The following is a 16,634-nucleotide window of genomic DNA, read 5'->3' as shown; positions in this document are numbered from 1 at the left end:
CTATGTGATCCTTTTGTTAATATTTTTTATCACACCACCTCCACGAATACAGGTTGGTAGAAAATGAGAGCTAGTCTGGGGAGAAGCTGTTGTGTTCACAGTTCCCAGAAAAATGAAGCTGGGCAAGTGATTCTCCACATTAAGGAATAAGGCTCACTACTGGATTCTGAGGACCACCTTCCCAAATAACGGACAAAAGAAACACCTCAAAAATAGGAGAACAAAATAAAGTGGGCTGTAAATATGCCTCTATCCGCTTAATAATAAATGTACTGCCTACCCTCACCAATCACTGCCTGCCATTATGAATCAAAATTTAAAGTATTCAGGGTCCTATTCCCTCATCACAGTCTTCGGAGCTTTTACTGGGACAGGGTTGTCTCCATCATCACTTTTTCATAACAAAAAATTAATTTGAAAATGTTTGGGCTGTATGCATAATAACCAAACACAAAATTGCTAATCAATTTATTCTTTTTCACAACATACCTGATTTGAGGATTTTTTTTGAAACACCATCAAAATGAATGAAAGTTATAAACGTTATTGGATTGAGTTTCATTACGACTGGATAAAAACAAACATACCCTATATCAGGGATATCACGTTTTAATATTTATTTTCTTGGTTGTCTTTACAAAATATTGAAGAACACAATTTGTTAGTGTTCTCTGGCACCCCCCAATTCCCTTCATTTTGCTCACTGTTATATTTTGAAAGCCATCACAAGTAATTTCTGCATGCTTAACAATGAAGATCTCTTTTCCAAGAGAGACCTGAGAACAAGACACATTCACGAGAACACAATCAGCAAAACACAAAACTACAGAATAAACAGGAATTAAAACCAATTTCATATAGTTTTTATATTTTCCTACCGTAAAGTTTAAACAAACAAAAAACAGTGTGTTAATTGAGCTTTAGAACTGGTAGACAGATTTTGTTGCCTTTGGATGGAACATGGCTAGTCTTTTCTCTATAAGCAAAGTTTTCAGATTGCTGGCTGTGGCTTAAGAGTGTTACAGACATATTTAGTAAAAATAAAATAAACTTATTCCCCAAAGTGTCAAACTTTTCCTCTAAGGTTGACTTGCAGATGTAATGTCACTTTTCCTCATGCTCAGATGCTAGTGGATAGTGTCAGTAACTAGCCTGTCTTTCTGTTTGTTTCATGAAGTGAACATGTATATTGATCAGACTGACATCCTTCCAACTTTGTAAGGTGAGTTCAGGTCTCCGGGTCCACGTAATCTGATGTGTTTGTCTGTGCGTTCACTGCTCTTCAGTCCATTAGCAAAATAACCACCTGTTCAGAAGAATCGCAGGTCAGACAGGTCAGATAAGAAGAACCCTCTGAACCGCCGTCTGTTCGGTGCATGTGATGTTGTCAACCAATGCTAAATCATTTCTGATAACTGACACAAAAAGTGCTTATAGTTCTAACAGCCTGTTCTGTCTTCATAAGAGTTCCACTGCCATCACCTCTCAAAAGGTTAAAATGACATTGATGGATCAAATATGATCATTTTCTGGATATGTTTCCCTCAGAGGGAGATGAAATTGGTGCCTGCACTACATAGGAACATACAATACTAAAAAAGTGTAACCCTGATTGTGCATAGAGGCCTTAAAATCACACAGAATGATGTTTTGCTTCACATGTTGTACGTCAAGTCTGACATGAGGTTGCATGTCACGGATAATAACACAGTTAACAGATTGTAGGTTTATCAAAACATGCAGGTGGTCGTCAAAGCTCTGATTGGCTCTGAAACCTGAAGCCTTTGTATTGGAAACCGCAGGATCATGCTTCATTCAACAGTTTGAACAGTCATAGCCCGGCCTGACACGCAACAGCCGCAAGTCTCACGCCATGAAAACACAGAATGACCCCTCCTTCCCTCAGCATACAAGATCAGATAGCCTCTCCTGCACCAGGAAGACTGAATTAATCAAGTCGTATCTCTCCATAAGGGAAGATTGTATCTTGCTGAGGTCAGAAGTGGTTCTGTAGAGAGAGGAAGATGATGTTATAAACATATCATCCATTTGTGGAATATAAAAAAATGTCCTTAGAATTTAGTTTTCTTGGTTGTTTCAATAAGCACAGCAGACTACACTTGCAGGCTTCATTGCACATATAGTCTTTAGATGACTTTATTGCATTTTTGTATTTAGATATTTTCCAGCAAACTGGCGCATTTTAGCAAAATACATGGATACAAACACAGCTCAATTATCATCCTCTTGTGAGGTCAGACATTTTGAGTCGAAGGAGGGGAACAAAACAAATCAAAACTTTTTGCCACTGTTTAAAAATGGTACCAAGAAAAAAGTCACATGTAAGCCTTACCATCAGTTATGTCAGCATGCATGCATCTGATGTAATTCTGGACTTATTCTGGGACCTAGACCTGTGTGCTGAATGAGGTCGGTTCTACGTATCGGGATGTGAGTCAACTACTTTGTAGTCATATACCAATACAAATTGAAATGTTAATCTGCAGTATAGCTCACACACTGATAGATGGGATTATCCCACAAATATGTTTGAAGAATTCCAAAATTCCATTAAATTCATTATGTTTCTGTAGCACCACCAATAGGCAAAATTACATCAACTTTTGCAACGGGGATTTGTGCACGTCACCAAATCTTGGTTTCAATTGCACAAATGGGGTTAAAGATGTATGGTAGTTGCAAGCAGGATAAAACAATGCAATATCATTAAAAAGGGGAAAAAAGAAACAATATTTCACCTTTTCAAGCATTACCAAATATATAATATTGTGTATGAAAATTTGTAAATCATTGAAATTAGTAGTGTAGAAACTGTCACCCAAAAACAATTAAATGGCTGTAATATCAGGAAGACATTTTTGGAGAATCTAGAGTTGTTGCTGTCTCACTGTCACCTGGCCAGCTCATGTGTTGTAAAACATATTCTGGAAAACAAGTAAATCCAGCAGACTTTATTGGCCTTTGTGGCCTCTGTGACATAAGCCAAAAAACCCCAGAAGCTTTATATCTCCAGCAGCACACTCACAATCACACAGACATAGCCTGTATGTGCATATACGCCAACACGCATACACACATATGTGCTCTTGTAAATTAGACTCCTCACTAACATATTATGTGTCGAGCTTGTTGCACAATCGGGCCTGTTTGTGTGTGATACGCCATCACCAGGAGCGGGGGTGATGACACAATGCCAAAAATGTTACTGTTCTGTCTGTATTCAGATTTCTGATTATGTGCTTAAATCTACGTCACTGCTCTTTGTCAGTCAGTGTGTAACTTAGGCCGTTTTTTGTGCTTCAGCTGTGTCTTATTTAATTCAAAGACTTGTAAAAGAGGTCGAACCACAAAACACAAAAGCTCCTAGCAGCAAAAAGACTCTCAGACTTCTCCATGGCGCAGCTGTGTCTTTAGCCTTTATTGTATTTTAACTGGCAAAAAATAAGGAGACAATCCATTCTCCTATTTCATCCTTCTTATTTTTTACAAGATTGGATCCTTCACAATAAAACATGGCTTGGATGTGTTTAACTGAAAACGTCTTTAATTAATCACTTCACCAATTAAAAAACAAAAAATAAAAAAACATCAGCTGTGAAGCTCAGTGTCCTCACAGTTTTTTTTTCTGTCCTCTGCACTAATAGATGAAGGCAAACATGGCTGAGAAGGAAATGAGTCTAATGTGTGTCATTGGCCGTGGCCTCAGTGGGCTGCAGCTGGTGTGCTTACTCTGCTTGAGGGCCATGTTGCCAGGACAGTGCATGTGTCGAGGTCCTGCAAACAGAACAAGCTGCAAACAGGCTGGGACACAAACAAGGGTTAAGACTGAAGACCCAAGTCAAGAGGCACACAGAGAAAGAGATTGTGCCTTAAAGATACATTTTACTGTACTATTTGTGTTTTCTAGGACTGACCCTGAGCTGGGTCTTAGGTAAGCAGCCAGGGTCTATGTATTTGTCATTGAGAACTCACAGTTGAAATGTTGATGTTTCTCTTTCTCTGACCAAGGATATAAAGAAACTCTAACGGCTAAGCTCTTGCCATGATCTGTTTTATGTCAGCTGCTACCTTTTTTATGAAGCAGATTTTGGGATGCTCTACATGTGTTCATTGAATAAAGTCAAAATCTGTCTTGCACATAGGTGCATGCAGAAAAAAACTCAATTACAATTTTACCACTAGTATCCAAGTGTATAGTAAAAAAAATGTAATAATTAATAAAGGCCTTAAAAACAACTGGCCTATCAAAATGCATGGAGGTAATTGCAGATGTGTTTCCCTACAGGTAAGAAAATACATGATATTCCCTCCATCATGTTTTTTTGTGCAGGCAGTGTTATATGTCTGTGCCGTGCTGAACGAGCCTGTATGTGTGCTGTTATACGCATCGCTGGGAACACACTGGCTTAATTACTGACCAATAGTGAAGGGGGTAGCAATGGTTCACTCCGACCTGGTTACACAAACCCGTTGATCAAGCAGGGAACAACCAGGCTTAAGTACACCTATCTGATTTCATCCTCAGTGCCCTACAGAGGGCTAAAAAAGCTCATCAGTGTTGGCAGGTTTTAGGTTTCACATGAAACCAATGTAAATACCACAATTTAGGACTATAGGTTTTTCTTGGACCTGTTTTGGACATTGTGTAAAATATGGTGTTGTTTTTTTAATTTCAGGAATGGTTAGAGAGAAGGAGAAAAGTAAAGGGAACGAGTAATGATTTAAATGGCAACCTTCTGAACCTTGCTGCTTTCTTCAACTTAATCCAGCGATGATGCGAGTTTGTAAACTCAGGGACTCTTGACACACTGACATCTATATGTACCAACTGTCAAAATGGACATTAAATAACACAAGACATTTTAAATTAAAAGGGGAAAAAATCCTCATGGCTAGAATCATTTAGAATGAATTATGATCATAATCGCCTTTCCAAAAAGCTCAATAACTGTGGTTTGGCTTATGTTCTTTATCAGCCCTTTGAAATGACACGTGATGGATATATTATCTGTGTTTTTATACCTTATTTACGTTTTACTATAATTTGTAATGTACATATAAAAGGAAAGTTCAGACATGATAAAACAACAGCAAATAGATGAAGCAATATGAGGCTCATGTAGCTATATGACAAAAGTTACGGAAATACTAGATTAAATAGATGGTTAACACGGTTAATATTATAGTAGATGCTGATACCGTCTTGGGAGCACACGTAACACATGAACCACAAAGAAGATTTCTTTGAGAAGTAATTTTCTCCCTCCACACTGATTCACAGGTGAGAAGAGGAGATCAAGGTGATAAGTGGGTAAGGTGGCAGAGTGGATGAGCAGAGTTTCAGTCACTAAGGGAGGGCTCTATCTTTAGACGATCTGTGGGGTACTTTAATTAACACATACAAGAAAGTCAATACAAATTTGATTGGATGGCCACCCAGCTGTTTTTTTTTTTTTTCTTTTCTCATTGTTATTTTTGTACATTGATGCTTGCATTTACAATGATCTTACATTTCATCTCTCCCAGCAGATGTAAAGCTTTTATGTTTAGAAGGTGGATAAATCCATTAAATATCCTCTTGGATTCTAATTTGAACAAGGATCTGGGCGATAGCACTGCCACTGCTTCTAAATGTGTTGTATATTTTTGGAAACTTGTGCTTGTTTAGTCTCCTTAGCTGGATAATGTTTTCAATCTGATCGCATGTGACAGTTGTCATAGCCTGATTATGTGGTTTGTATTGTATTTATTGTTGTAACAATGTTTTTGCTGCCCTTTTGGAAATCACTCTGAAATATATGTTAATCCCACAGAAACTGTAATTGTTGCATTTTATGAGACTTTCAGTTGCCCCCACAGAGGACTGTGATATACAGTATACTGGTCACAATGTACGGCATAACCGTATTATATATGATGAATAAAAAATATTTTTTAAATCTAATAAAAAGAAGAAAAAAAAATGTAAACAATAACTACAATAGATAAGAGGAATTAAACAAATAAAAAATTCATACAATATGTAAGACCGCTGTACATCGGCCTAAGAACAACAAGCTTCAGTTAAGATTATACAACATCACACATAAAGTCATAAAGTCAGTATGAGGATTAGAAGAGCAGAAACAAACTTTTCCAGCTTTAACAAGCCCAGCTGCGTTCTCCTCACCTCACTTCATCCCGCTGCTCTCTCCTGAGGGAAAGTCTGTTCACTAATTAGGTGATTGAGGAAACAGATAAAGCCAATACTGCCTGCGTTTCTATAAGCCAAACAAAGAAAATGCTGTTTAGGTCCATGCACATACGAGGTTTATTAAAACCCATTGGCGTATGCCTGTTATATTTTAAGATTTAAAAAATGTCAAATGACATAATCGACATTTCCTAGGAAGTTAATTTGTGGGTAATTACGCAAAGCAACATGTTTTAAAAGATGATGTATTCTTTTTGGAAACAAGCTATCTTTCCCCTTTTTCTGTTGATGAGGGAGACAGGGCTGACGCACAAAAACAGCCATAGTAACATTATAATATCAGGTCTCGCTCCAGCTCCCCAAACTGGTGGGTGACGCATGACGCATTTGGGAGGCGCGGCAAACTTCCCCGATAAATCCCCAGCCTGCTCTACTCAGGATTCAGAGAGACAGCGAGGTTAGAACCTCTCACATCACTGAAAGGACTTACAAAACATCTCTTGCTACAGCACCATCGACCTCCAGGTGCAACTGCTGCAAGCATGATTAAGAAAATGTCACCATCCGAGAATGAGTTCGACATACCGGCCAAGAATTGCCAAAGGATGGTGATTATGGGCTCCACTAAAGTTGGAAAGACAGCCATCATCTCTCGGTTTCTGAACGAGAGAGTTGACGACCAGTACACACCCACTATTGAGGACTTTCATAGGAAACTCTACGGCATCAGGGGAGACGTTTACCAACTGGACATTTTGGACACGTCTGGGAATCATCCGTTCCCTGCAATGAGGAGGCTTTCAATTCTTACTGGTGAGTTGAGCTTTAAAACGTCACGCCGATAGCATAATGCAGTTTGCAGAGTGCATATGCTGCTATTAAACTGTTATTATTACTTGGCATTGAACGCGTCTTCCGTTGTATTTTCCAGGTGATGTGTTCATCTTGGTATTCAGTCTGGACAGCAGGGAGAGCTTCCAGGAGGTGCAGCGCCTGAAGCGCCAGATTTACGAGTCCAAGTCCTGCCTGCGAAACAAAACCAAGGAGAACGTGGACGTCCCGCTGGTGATCTGCGGCAACAAGTGTGACAGAGACTTTTACCGTGAGGTGCAGGAGGACGAGGTCGAGCAGCTGGTTGGTGGAGACGAGCACTGCGCTTACTTTGAAATCTCAGCGAAAAAGAACACCAACGTGGACCAAATGTTTCAGACTCTCTTTACCATGGCCAAGCTGCCGAACGAGATGTGCCCCGGTCGGCACTGCAAGGTTTCCCTGCAGTACTGCGAGGTTCTTCGCAGAAAGTCCTTCAAAAGCAAGAAGTGCAAAGATGAGAACGCGTATGGCATCGTGTCGCCGTTTGCACGGAGACCCAGCGTGCAGAGTGACTTGATGTACATAAAGGAGAAAGCGATAGGAGGCAGCCAGGCCAAAGAGAAAGGCTGCATCATATGCTGACACTTTTCTTTGCCTGTGTGCGGCTGACTTCCTGAGACTTTCCAAAACTGAAGCGGAGCCATTGGGCATGCAGGGCACATAAGCCCAAACACTGTAGCCTGCAGCGCCTGAGAGACGCATTGTGATCCAAACTGTGATGAGACACTTACATGGGGCAAGTGGCCCAGCTCATAGGCCTGTCACCGTGAAGTGATGCAGTAGATGCTCTGAAAATGCTGTAAAAATCGGCCTCTATATTATTGCCGATAACGGTACTGCAGAAAAAAAAGTTTACATTTAGCAATTTTTTTCCCTCCAAACTTGTTGGACCTTGAATGTTTGTTGCATTAAGAACAAATTTGAATCTGAATGTTTATTTATTATGTCTACGTCAACTTTTTGGATAAAAGAGAAAATAAAACCACTTGCTACTTTCCTAGTTTGTCTTCCTCTTCTCTTTCCTTTCAAGCAAAACACAGTGAAGTTACAAGAAACACTGCACTCACGCAATCTCACAAACTTCATGCAGCAGTACCTCTGGGTTGTCACTTTACTGGGAAATAGTCTTGATTTGTTAATACATGCCCGATAGCTCATCCTGTAACTTCATACAAGCAGATAACTGACATGATGGTCGACAGGGTCCATTAACACCTTCCCCACACTTTTTCAACTGTATTTCAGCCATCTGCCATGCACCAGCAATTAAATGTGGATAGGATATATATATATCCCACTATTGACTCATTGGATTCTGAATATCCCCAAATCCCCTCTTAAAAACAACCGGATGAATAATCACATTGCTTAATTTTTGTGTCAAAAAGATGCTTAGGCTAATTTATAATAATGGTCAGAGGCTTAAGAGAATGTGCATGTAGTGTACTAGTAGGGAAATCAAATAAGGCTTTAAGCCAAAAGTTGATGATCAATTATTTTAATACAAAACATTGCAAGATATTACAGAAAAGGATTAACTGAAAAACTACATTGAACACAAATACTGTAAACCAAGTTTGCATTTTCGCAAGGCAAAATAAGGACAAACAAGGGACAATGTGTGACGTTCAAAAACATTGAGGGAAAAGAAGTCCATGTTCATTTAAATGTCCACCCCGTGTTATTGAATGCCACATCTGCTCCACAGATGAGGATGAAAACAAAACCTCGACTGTCTGTGAGCTTCCTCCAGCCAGTGCAGTAATCCAGTCTTCGGTTGTCACGATGCTTTTGGCACGTCAAACATGCACAAACTCTTGTATTTCTGCAGCAGCTGGTTCTTGGTGCGGACCTGCTCTCGCAGCGTAGCTAGCTGCTGCTGCTGCTCCAGCGGACTGCTGTCTACCCCGGGCATGTTGGATATCTGCTCCCGAGCCTCTTGGATCTTTGTCTTCAGCTTGGCCAGTTCTTGGTGGACATCCTGGCTGTCCTTGTCCATGCTTAAAAGACAGTAGGGTGAATATGGGGAAATGTTATTGCCATGTTGACATTGTTTTGGACATTTAGCTACCTTTTCTAGTTGTAGCGGAATACGCTAACGGTAGCTTTAGCTAACAGAGTTTTGCTACACCCCCAAAGCGACTGTTTACGACAAGCAAAGAGGTTTTCACAGAGCAGCGAGTAAACACGTGAATCTGCCGGCAATCTTACCATTTGATAATATCATGAACTAAAGGCAGCAAAGAGCAATCCTCGCTCTCTTTCTCTTGCCTTGGTTGAGACACCGCCATCGTCTTCCCTGCTTCCGCGGCGCAGATAGCCTACGTCATGCGCCATATGATGACGTCACGTCATAAAGTCAACATTCTGCTACTTCTTCAAATGGGCCTAAGCGTAACACTTGGGAAATGACAGCGAAGTCTACAATAGTGCTGAACATCACAGAAAGTTTCATATTGCATTACAACAAATAATTAAAACCAAAGTCGTATAAAATATGCATACATTAGCAAATAATGGAGATAATTTTAGTACATTATGACACAACTTGTTACAGCCATAGTGGGTTTTTTTTTTTTTATTTCGGTGCTGGGTCATCACAAATATTAAGGTAACAGAAGGACTGGGTTATTTATAGTAATATATCTTATTGCTAAACTGTGCTTAAATGAAGGTTCTCAGACAGCTAAACATTATCTTATATTTCACTACAACAATAAGTGGAAAGATGGAAATAGTGCAGTTTCACCCTACCGTGCTTATTTCCCTTTGCCTAAATTATAGGAGTCATGTCACATCTAACCACAATATAGACTGTATGCAAATAGAACACCAGGGCAACAATCTTCTGGGTTTTTTTAGGGTCCACTGGGTCATAAAACTATACTTTGGAGAGGCCTAACATGAGTTTCTTTTCCATGAAATCACAGTTATCCCGCTATTTATGTGAGACTGTTCCACAATTGAATTATCTTTTGAATGAAACCCCTGATAGCCTATATTTCCCCTGAAGTAGGCCACCGAATCTTTATTAATACACTGAACAAAGAAACCCGACCTTCGATACCCGAGAATAATGCCACATGCCGCTACCTAGCAACCTTAAGCATCTATACCTCAATTCAACCTCCTATGTCTACAAGTGTGCCACAACACGAGGTGTGCATGTAGAGTGAAACATGGCAACCAGTGTAAATATAAGTGTGTGTGCATTAATACGGGCACGAAAATGGTCTAATGGACTCCAATGAGTCATATAATGCATCTATCCTATAGATGAGTGAAGAGTTTTATTCAGGTCATGTATTTCTGTTTGGGCACACATTGACCTTGTTTGGCATACATTACTTTTTCATGTTGAAATATGATTGTTGGCACAGATAAAAGGGAAAACCTAACATGATATGGACAGGAAAGCATCTCATGCTTCCTGTCTTCTCTCTTTGCAGTGCTCTGCAAATAAAAACATACCTTATGGTCCATCGTTTTCTCAACCGTCACTGACCTATATTCATGTGATATCAGGCCTAAATCCCCCACAGGTCTCCATCCTCTTTGTGCCAGTCGTAAGCCCAAATAGCCTGACAACTTGAATGATTTTGAAATAGGCTCCCTTAGTTTTTGGAGATTCTGATAAGTCAGAGTGAGTCAATATTGGTATTGACTGTGTGTCATGTTAATTGAGTTGCTTATCGCCTGCCTGCAAATGGAGGGACAACCATGATGAACAGCATCACAGCGACACATGTTATCTATACTGGGCTTATGATGTAGTAAAGCAGAGGCTTGCCACCATTGACATGCAGCTTTATAAATGAGTAAACAAATGAGTTTATTTGGAAATGTTGACAACGAATACTAGATTACCTCTTTCACAGCCATTGGCAGTTGTGCGGCCTGTTATTTACGATAGTTTGCTTGATTTTTTAACTTCACCCAAATTCCACAAAGACATGCTCTACTCTGCCTCTGATTGGCTACAGCACTGTTGCCTGGTGGTGGAAGGTTGGAATACGATTTCAACTCAGATGTGGATGTTTCCATACCGATGACAGCTTTCTTATATGGTGCTCTCATATATGATTACAATGTCCGGATTATGGGAGAAAAATGTTTTGGACATGGATGGAATAAAGTTACAGATCCGCTGGAGATTTACATTTTTATGTGGTGCCATAATTTCACCTAATGTTAAATTTATGGCACACTGATTAACACTATGGAAACGGTTGCCGGCACCTACTGTAAAGTGTCTACGGTCTTTTAAAAGTCAAAAGTAACAGCCTCTACTAATTCTAATGCCTTTTCTTCAAAGGGATTACATTTTATCTCTTGATCTTCTAAACCTCATTGACCACTATACATTTCCATAGCAATATGATCTCATTAAGGGATAGATCCAGTAGTTAATCCCATCTGATTCCCACAAACACATGACTACTCACACCATGGGGAAACATTCTCATTAACCGCCACAGCAGAGCCACCGTCGTGACACAGCCAGTGAAGACCTAATTAAGAGTAGCTTTAGTGAGTCTTAACCTTATTGAGCATTTTCTTTGGTCACACCTCCGACTGAGTGGTTGTGAGAATGACGTTGATCGTGACATACTGAATTTACAGAGAAGGATTTGAGTTTGAAGGGTATTATGTAGATCAAGTGTTTTACCTTTTGGGTCATGGGGAAAGCTCTGAAATGGGCCATTTTGTAACCCAATAATTTAATCTCACACACACAATTGAACATATTCCACTGGAATGGCAAGCACATTGTTGTTGTAATTGGACAGATATTAGAACATAACAGCTGTGTCATAGACTGAAATGATGTGTGTGTGGTGATAATAAAAGTTGTAAAATATCCTGTCTAGGTAAGATAAATATCACATATATGTGCACATAAGAGTTTGTATTTTATTTTGACTTTTGTTTCATCCTTAGTAACTTCAACCTATAGACAGCCGGGATATCTGCAACCAGACAGGAAGAAGCTTCTTATCTCACTGTTATAATCTGTCCACATATGGATATTCTATCAGGATTACAAGCAATATTCATATTTTGGTTATAAAGCCATATTGTTTCTCATATGATTGTTTGTATTTAAATATGAATATGTATTTTACCGAAACTTTAGTTGCAATAGATTCATAGCAGACTTTTTCTTTCAATTCAGTTTTTTTCTTTGTAATCATATTCAGACATAAGATAAACAGTTATAGGTTTGAGGTTTCATTCATTCATTAATTTACCGACTGTCTCTTTATTTACAATGATGGAATCGTTTTATATCTATCTTTATATCTATTAAACAATTATCCTTATGGACCATGGTTCAGAATATTCAAGCAATGTTTCATTCAGAAAGATAATGAAAGAGATAATACCACAATGACCATATGGAAAGCATAAATAAGGTTACTCTTTTGATTATGTCCTCAACTAGTTTTTTTTGTTTTAGTGTAAACTTGCTATTTAAATCACCACTATAAAAGACTTGCTTCTGCAGATTATTATAACTATTAAAGAAGCAATGATTCTGCCATAGAGCTTTATCAGTAAACTTTCTTGAAATGGGAACTTTTGGTCTCGAATGCAATTCATTCTTTATGAATATACATTCAGTTAATATACACCCTCTATTCACACGCACATCCTTCCCTCATCTCAGCAACAATATATATATACAATATATATAACAAAAATTACTTTTCCTTGTATATGGTTGACTGAAGTTTAAAAGCCTAATGAAGCACCATTTAATCAATTATAAATTAATTTGTTGTTTTCCCTCTACACTGTGTAATGGTCGTTCTTAAACATGTGCAAGGAGGATATAATATAATTTATTTCGAGTTAGTGTCTGAATTGGTTATCCTTTTTTTTAAGAAAGCTTAGGTTTACACAAAATCCTTCATGTCATAAGGTTTTGAGAAATACCTCTGAAGAAATGAGTCTAATCCCTCAGCACTTCTAACAAATTTCAATGATAATCTAATAACAAAAAATCAAGATCACTTAACATGAAAATGATGTCAAGCAAAATCAATGAGAAAGGCCACAGGTCTATTGGTTTTTTATAAATTCCGGGCTCTTAGCAGAAACTCCCATGAACTCCAGTGATGAAAAACAAGCATCTTTATGGAAAACATCTCATGTGCTGAGTAAACATGTGTTTTATGACTACCTAGGGAGTCCTGGTTAACTTTTACAGCCTGGGTGACTTCAGGCCTCTTCTAGTTCAAACCCTCCATAGCACTCTCAAAGTGGCTTGCCTTGCCCCAGCCAGCCCCTGTGATGACATGAAAGGGCCTCTGACTGCTTCCCACAGATGTGTCACCACCCAGCAGAGAGCTGGCAGGATGCATGTCCTGCCTGCTGATGTGTGGTCTAATATTTTATTAAATATATGACTTTCTTAAATCTAATATATACTGAGAATTAAAGATATTTGTGTTTCATTTGACAGGAAATTGATTCCCAAGAGTCCAGAGAAGCTACTTGGAAAGAAACCTTCACTAACTGTAGCCGGTCAGCTGGTTATTATTGTTTAATCCAAAATCACCTTTGATTAAATTAGTTAGTTGCACTTATTGTATTCGTATTGGTTTGTTTTTGCACTGTACTCCTTACGCTCTTAAATGCTTGTTTAAAAAAAAAGATGCACTTATGACTTCTGGTGACTAGTAGTTCTCTTGAATACCAATGTTGAATGCACTTCTTGTAAGTCGCTTTGGATAAAAGCGTCTGCTAAATGACTGTAATGTAATGTAATGAAATGAACAAAGCTTCCTAGCCTTACATTCTTGGGGTCATTAAATCATAAAGTCCTGTGTGTGTAAAATGGATCAAGAGTCAAGAGTCTCAACCAGGTCCTAAACCACCTTAAGTGAATCAACTAAATGATTCAGTGAAAATTGAATGAATTCAGGTGCTTCATTTTACTCAGAACTGATTGTGCCATAAAACTAGTGCATACCCATCAGTGTCTGTTAGGGCACTCAAATTTCCCAGAAAGCAGACGTTCAGTTCCATGGAGCCTAAATAATCTACTGATTTTAGCACACCTCGTTGGGGCCTTAACTGCATTACAGCTGTTATTGCTGCAAAGGAGACATGCAAACAAACTGTATAGTTGCTGCCTGTTCGTCAATCAATTAAGCACTTTGAGCAAAAGGCTGATTGTTTGCAGGAGCAGCACTTCATTCCATTTCAGATGAGGGACACTGGTATGATTGTAAAATGCTGTAATGATTACAATTACTAAGGCTTAGAACTGATGGTTTACCCCTAATTAAACTAAGAGGCTTGAATGACATCTCCAACTCCTTCTCCGAACACTTATGCTCATATAAGTCCTTACACTATCACTCTCATTTCAACACCTTTCATTGCTTACATTATATTTGCCCCCCTTTATCCCTTTCCTATCATTCCAACAATTCAGCTGCTCTTTAAAACAAAGTTAAGCCAGCAATGCAGTTTATCTCCCAGCTATACATAATTTGATTTAGTTCAGTTTACAACTTTTCAAGCAATGCAGTTAAGCTCATGCTGCTCATCCATTTCAGCGCCAGCATTCCAGCACAATTTTGTCAAGTATATAACAAATGTACCATTTATCTATGTTTTTACTCCTTACATACCTTGGACAATTGAAAAATAAGTCATCAGTCATTGAGAAGATTTTACTGAACACCCTTGCATTGATGAATACTGTGAAGGGACTCCAATCAAATAGAAGATGAAATGTGAACACGCTGTTCTTTTTGCTCGGAGGACCTTGTTTAAGATGTGTTGTTTCTCCCATTGAGTCATGGTAAACAGAATAATCTGAGACACATTAGTTCTTCTGTTAACACAGCAGGTGACCGAATCTTAAGATTTAGACATATTGGCCTGTTGTGCGAGTCTCTCTATTAGTCAGTTGGCTTTGTTAGCCTATACACAAAAACATGTATTCATTATGTTTCGCCATACTCACAGTTCTTATCATGATTTTATTTTCTGTTAATACCAGACAATGTCAATGGAAACACCCAAAACGCATAATCTGACTACCTTACTAGAAGCAGAATGCTCAGACTTAATTTATTTGTACATAAAATTATAAGAAATGAAAACAATAATGTAAAAAGCAGTCTGTGCAGAGAAGAGAAGAGAAGTGGAGAAGTGCAAACTCATGTCATTTGTATATGTGAGTTTATTTTAAGATTTTAAAATGGCATACACTATAACTCATACAGGACTGAGAAGGAATGATTTACTTACTTGAACTTATATTGATTTTTACAATTAGTAGTACAGGACTATGTCTAATAGCACATTTTCCTCCTGAGAGATACGAAGTTTAACTGTGGGGCTAGGTAGCCTTGCACTGCCCCCAAGTGAAAAGTCGAGGGAATCACAACTTCACAAACAAAGCTGAAGAGCCTTTTCTTTTCTTTTTTTTTTAATCTAGAGCTATAAATCATTATTGAGAGACAGAGCCCTGTAGGTCAGCGTGTAGTTCAGAATATGTAATGGGGGTTATCAGTATGATGTTGTATTAGAGTAGGGGTACCCAGAACATAATGAAGAATAAACAGGTCAGCGGATTGCTCTGGGTCATCTCTCTTTCTGGTGGTTCATTACAACTATCTCCATCACCTTCCCAAAGATGAGCATGTCATTTAACATTCCCACTTGAGTACAAGGTCCATTAACCATAATACAAATTGACAAACGTGAGTACATTTTTTTTAGATCTTCATTGGGAAAAGACCAATTAGTATTACTTTCCAACACATAGTAAAGGCCATACAGCATCCTGATGCCTAATTATTCATCCTGCTCTACTAGTCTCATGTCAATGTGTCCTTGAGCAAGACACTTAACCCCAAAATTGCTCCCGTAGCTGCGTCTACGGTGTGTAGATACTGAATTGTAAGTCGCTTTGGATAAAAGCGTCTGCTAAATGACCATAATATAATGTAATGTAATACGGTCTGCACCGCAGTATGATTGTTGTACACATGTTCAAAATAAACTCATTAGATAAGGAAAGCTCTTGCCAAATCTTATTTTTGAGTTCATCAGGGCTTTGGGATTCTATCTTTTTAAACTGTTGATATGAGTTGTCGTCATCGGAGCATCAGCCCTGCAATTCTTTTGCCTCCATGTCAATCACAGCTGAGATCCCATTTGAGACATGTGAGACATGTGAGGCCGTCATGGTCAGAGAAGCCTGGGCCCTGGTCCAGTTGGCACATCATGTATTCATTGAACCATGTTCAATTGAGTCGTGTAATGCTATATATCAGTGACTACACACACATACACCATACAACCACTAGATGGTAGGCTTTAATTGATGATACTAACGCGTCCCGGGTTGGGACGTTTGCTATTATAAATAAGGAAAGGGGCTTTTTGCTGATGTTCAGATTAAAATATTTAGGCCTCGTTTAAACTCTTTGGATGTCACACAGTCAACTAAATTGTAATCATGAACTGACGCTTCTGCGTACGTGATGGACATATATACATCCATGAGACAGCGGAAGCA

General features: G+C 38.7%; 2 protein-coding genes across 2 annotated transcripts; one reads left to right on the top strand and one right to left on the bottom strand.

The window, feature by feature from the left end:
• The first annotated feature begins 6,738 nt into the window (after window positions 1-6,738).
• LOC137878386 (dexamethasone-induced Ras-related protein 1-like) lies at window positions 6,739-8,009 on the top strand. The gene is made up of 2 exons (XM_068718677.1): window positions 6,739-7,027; window positions 7,146-8,009. The coding sequence occupies exons 1-2, from the start codon at window positions 6,757-6,759 to the stop codon at window positions 7,667-7,669; spliced, it is 795 nt and encodes a 264-aa protein (XP_068574778.1). The 5' UTR covers window positions 6,739-6,756; the 3' UTR covers window positions 7,670-8,009.
• A 560-nt stretch (window positions 8,010-8,569) lies between these two features.
• med9 (mediator complex subunit 9) lies at window positions 8,570-9,399 on the bottom strand. The gene is made up of 2 exons (XM_068718730.1): window positions 9,299-9,399; window positions 8,570-9,087 (listed from the first exon to the last, which is right to left on the bottom strand). Exons 1-2 carry the CDS (start codon window positions 9,376-9,378, stop codon window positions 8,868-8,870), a joined length of 300 nt encoding a protein of 99 aa, XP_068574831.1. The 5' UTR covers window positions 9,379-9,399; the 3' UTR covers window positions 8,570-8,867.
• Between the last annotated feature and the right edge of the window lie 7,235 nt (window positions 9,400-16,634).

This window comes from Cebidichthys violaceus, unplaced genomic scaffold (genome assembly GCF_023349555.1).
Source record: "Cebidichthys violaceus isolate CVI_PGR_0920_01 unplaced genomic scaffold, fCebVio1.0.p SCAF_23, whole genome shotgun sequence".
Taxonomy (NCBI): domain Eukaryota; kingdom Metazoa; phylum Chordata; class Actinopteri; order Perciformes; family Stichaeidae; genus Cebidichthys; species Cebidichthys violaceus.
This window is presented reverse-complemented; position numbering and strand designations above follow the sequence as displayed.

Coding starts and splice junctions, on each gene's coding strand:
- LOC137878386 (XM_068718677.1), top strand. CDS start 6,757: ATGATTAAGAAAATGTCACCATCCGAGAATGAGTTCGACATACCGGCC. Junction 7,028..7,145: donor GAGGCTTTCAATTCTTACTG/GTGAGTTGAGCT, acceptor TGTATTTTCCAG/GTGATGTGTTCATCTTGGTA.
- med9 (XM_068718730.1), bottom strand. CDS start 9,378: ATGGCGGTGTCTCAACCAAGGCAAGAGAAAGAGAGCGAGGATTGCTCT. Junction 9,088..9,298: donor GTTCATGATATTATCAAATG/GTAAGATTGCCG, acceptor CTGTCTTTTAAG/CATGGACAAGGACAGCCAGG.